We start from the raw sequence: 4,163 nt of genomic DNA, 5'->3' as shown, positions 1-4,163 counted from the left end.
CATCATCATCATCATTATTCCGTCCTGCACAGGGAGCCCGTATGCCATCGACATCAAGGAGAGCCAGATCAAGGGCGAGGTCAAGGTGTGGGGGCCGGGTGTGGAGAATGGAATCCTGCCTGGCTTCCAGAGTACCTTCTGGGTAGAGACGACAGGCGCCGGCTCTGGGGACCTCAGGGTTCGAATCATGGGGCCTAAAGGTGAGTGGTGGAGTGGTGCTAGGCTTTTGTGTGTCGTCAGGAATTTGTGTATGATGGCAGTGATGATGATGGGGATGGTGGTGATTGTGGTGATGGTGATGCTAGACTAGCATCAATTTCTTTATAATTAGCCCCTTGGCCTGGCTTGCTCTGAGTCACTTCCGTCTAGCCTGTAACCACACGTAACCTCAAGACCCTCTTCGTTTTGGCCCATTTCCCTGCTAGTAGACAGCGCACATTTAGTTTTTCTCTCAGTTGCTCCCGAAGAAGCCCAAGAGGCGAAACGTTGAGCTGTGTCTATTAAACAAATTTTAAACATTTTCTATGGTTATGTCATTTTGTCTGAAATTCAAACAAGACTCTCCCACCTACTCTGCTTTCCAAACAGTGATGGTGATGGTGGTGGTGATTATGATGATGGTGACAGTATAGTAATGGTGATGGTGATGATGATGATGGTGATATAGATGGGGATAAGGATGATTTTGGCAGTCTGTCTTGAGGTCTTTCAGTCCGGACTGGATTATTCGTTATTGCTCTTCTTTCCATCTTCTCAAACTCAACACTACTACGAAACAATCCACAGAAAAAATGTGTATAGCTTTGAAAGTGGAGTACACATTACGATGCCTCTGATGTGAATGTACTTTTGTCAGCTTTACTTCTCTTTTCATATTGAATTTTAATTAGAGTAATAATATATAATTTAATTTTTTAAAATGTATACCTGCATGTGTTTTTACGGTCCTGTACAGCCAAGAAAAATTTCCCTCTGGGATTAAAAAAAGTATTATCTTATCTGATCTGATCTGATCTTATCTTATCTTATTTTATCTTATCTTATCTTATTAAACATCAAACAAATAATAATCAACCTCTTCTCAGGTGCTTTCCACGTCAAAATGCGCAAGGCCAGCCAGAAAGACAAGATCTTCCAGTGTTTCTACGACCCCGTGGAGCCTGGCATCTACACGGTGAACGTACAGTGGTCGGGGGTGCACGTGGAGGGGAGCCCCTTCACCGTTCTCTTGGCCTACAACGAACGGGAACTGGCGCAAATGCAGGACGAGCTCAACGACAACGGAAGTACTATCAACGGAAGTACGGACATCGGAAGTGACCTTAGAGTGAAGACTCAGAGGAGACGGGCGTCGAAGCTTAGTTCGCGAAAGAGCGATGATATAAAAGATATTTTGTACTGATGAGTGGATGAACCTTATTTTGGAATGCAATAATGGAAAGTAAAAGTCTGCGTATTATGAATCTTTAGAAAATTAGCTTTGGTTTTTCAAAAGGGATGCATATATGTTCTACTTAAGTAAGACATCTATAGGCCCACAGCTAAACTGCCAAAGTTACTTTTTTAAAATTACTTTTAAGTTACATTTAATCTACGGGCTGTTCATACTGTTCCGTAATACTGTGTGTTGAGACAGTAGGTGAGTGTCCTGCGTATTGTAATAAGCTAGAAAACGATAGAGTGAACGTTGTTTTTGTTATGGGCATATCAAGTACGTCAATTAATCTCTCTCAGTAAACTTTCACTTGTAGGCTTGCTTCTCTAAATGAAAGGTGTTTGTAACTTTTCACACAAATACACAAAGGGTTAACGTTACTATATTTCTGAATAATCACTTTTAAATATAATATTATTATTGTAGATACTATATTGTGTTGAATATTGCCCTGTTACAAAAGTTTAATATTAGCAAGATTTTGCTTAGTTCTACTTAATCATGCTAATATGACATTATAGCAGTTGTACTTATTAGAGGAAGTATTAGAAAACAGTGCTCAGAGCTGTATAATATAAGACTCTTTCTATTTTAAGCTCGTGGATGCACGTAATGTAAGACATGACGTAATCAGGGTGGAAGGTTTTCTGTCGGTTGTCAGTAAAAAGAGCAACAACGGTACACATTCACTGCTTACTTTTGGAAAGACTGAAGCGACAACGTTGACGCTAAAAGAGTGTTCATGACTGCGGAAGGAAATAAGAGTGAGTTTGCAATGTATTATTTGACTTCATTCCGTTTCAGTGAGATTCTTGGCAATGTGTGTTTGGTTTTTAGAAGTGTATAGTACTGCTCTGTCATTATCACTGTTTACAATTCATTTCTTTTCATGTTTTCTTTGACTCTCGTGGAGACTATTTCATAGTCCATAATGAGGAAATCTTATTGAAGGAACTCCTGAGGATAATCATTCTCAGAGAAGTTCATTTTTCACAAAGCTAAGCAGCCTACGTAATATTTTCATCGAGAAGACACTAGGGTCTGTCATATTGTGAGAATTCAATACTTTGTAATGGAGAATAATCATTGTGTTATCAACTCTGGCAGTATACTGTTAGAGGAATTATACATATTATTGATATCTTGGGCACATTGTTATCGTTTACGAATGTCTAGTGTCACAAGTTGGGACGTATGTTGTTGACGAACGTAAATAACCCGCGGACATTTGAATCTCATATATTCGAGGGTGGCGTAGTTCTTCCTTGAGGAGGTGATTTCTAAGCCTTGTGTCCTGGTAAGGCGGTCATGAGCTGGGGGTCGTAAAGGACGTAAAATTCTGTCTAGCAGGGTGTTTAAACCACGCCACTGAGGGAACCATGGTACTGAACCAAAAGATGTTCGTTCGAAAGCACACACCATTACGGTTTTTTTTAAAACTGCCTTTGACAAGATGTAACGTTAAAGATTATAATCGTAAAAGTACTGTCACTTCATATTATGAACCATTTGTAAGAGACAAAATGCATTTGGTCGCCTCCTATGTATAAGAATATTATTATTGTTACTTTTCATTCACCACGAATGTCAGTTTCCTCGATATCACATTCTTTGGATGTGTTTACACCATTACAAGGATTTTTTTTAGATCACGTATATCATCATTCTTTTTATCCTTTTTTAGATCACGTATTTCATTTCCTGGGTACATTTTGAACGTCGTGTACTGCTTTTGATATGTGAGGGGTTCTGCGTGGGACCAAATGTTAGCATCACAACCATTTTATTTTCGGATTTATTGCCATTCTGTTGATGAAATGACAGCTGTACATAATCATTATACTCGTGCAAGTTTCAATAGTTTTCGGCGGAATCACTGTCTCTGTTCTGTCAATGACTTTTAAGATGCTTGAATTTAGTTAACTTTTTTTTCTAATGATTTACTGATCTTAAGGTAAGGGATTTGAGTCTCTCTATAGGCTGTTGCCGGCCAGTTAGGTTTTCGTTTCTTTGCTGTGCAATACTGATCTCCCATTTCTGACCCATATTTATTATCATTTTTCTTTACTTTCGGGTTGTTTGTTTGTTTGTTTGTTTGTTTGTTTGTTTGTACCTTTATTTGTTTGGATGATTGTTTCGCCTTCACGTGATGGTTATCTGTCTTCATCCGTTGTGTACAGGAAGTGTGAATTCTTTCATTCTGAAAAAAAAACCCAACCATGATCGCATCTTTGTTTCTTTACCAAACCCTCCTTGGGACTCCCTCGTGTCTATAAAACTGCTCTTACTTGCCTATTATTATTTGTAGATTTTGTACACTTTTGAAGTTAGATAGACGCATAATGCTGTGAGCTCTTTGTGAACTGAGATTTCGATTTCTTAACACTCTCACGTCTGTAGGATGCTATTAAAAAATGTATTAATACTTTCTTTCAGGTCCGTAATAGTAACAGTAATGTACAACACACCAAAGTGTGCTAGCCGTCAAAGTGTGGAACTTTTTCGCAATGCCATTTGTATTATAACTGTTTGATTTCGTTCCCTCCTGGTTCTATGTTGTCGGCAGTGGGACTGTGTATCAATCTTCCCTTTTCACTCGGTCCCCCTGTTTGGGTAGACAAGACACTGTCAGGCTACGTACTGATTTATAATGATGTTGATGAAATTCTACCGATCGTTAAACTTACATCCTGCCTGCAGTGTTGGGTTGTTGTTGTTGTTGGGGGGG

The 4,163-nt window shown here is 39.1% G+C and overlaps 1 protein-coding gene across 1 annotated transcript in view; it reads left to right on the top strand.

Moving 5' to 3' along the window:
• LOC101859083 (filamin-C) overlaps nt 1-2,844 on the top strand; it is a gene marked incomplete at its 3' end in the record, with an annotated part of 63,385 nt that extends 60,541 nt beyond the window's left edge. The window contains 2 exon segments of the mRNA XM_013079702.2: nt 33-200; nt 1,086-2,844. Coding sequence (XP_012935156.2) covers nt 33-200; nt 1,086-1,402 — 485 coding nt within the window.
• Nucleotides 2,845-4,163: the final 1,319 nt, after the last annotated feature.

This window comes from Aplysia californica, unplaced genomic scaffold (assembly GCF_000002075.1).
Source record: "Aplysia californica isolate F4 #8 unplaced genomic scaffold, AplCal3.0 scaffold00060, whole genome shotgun sequence".
Lineage (NCBI taxonomy): Eukaryota > Metazoa > Mollusca > Gastropoda > Aplysiida > Aplysiidae > Aplysia > Aplysia californica.
Note: the sequence above shows the minus strand (reverse complement) of the source record. Positions and strands in the feature narration are given on the sequence as shown.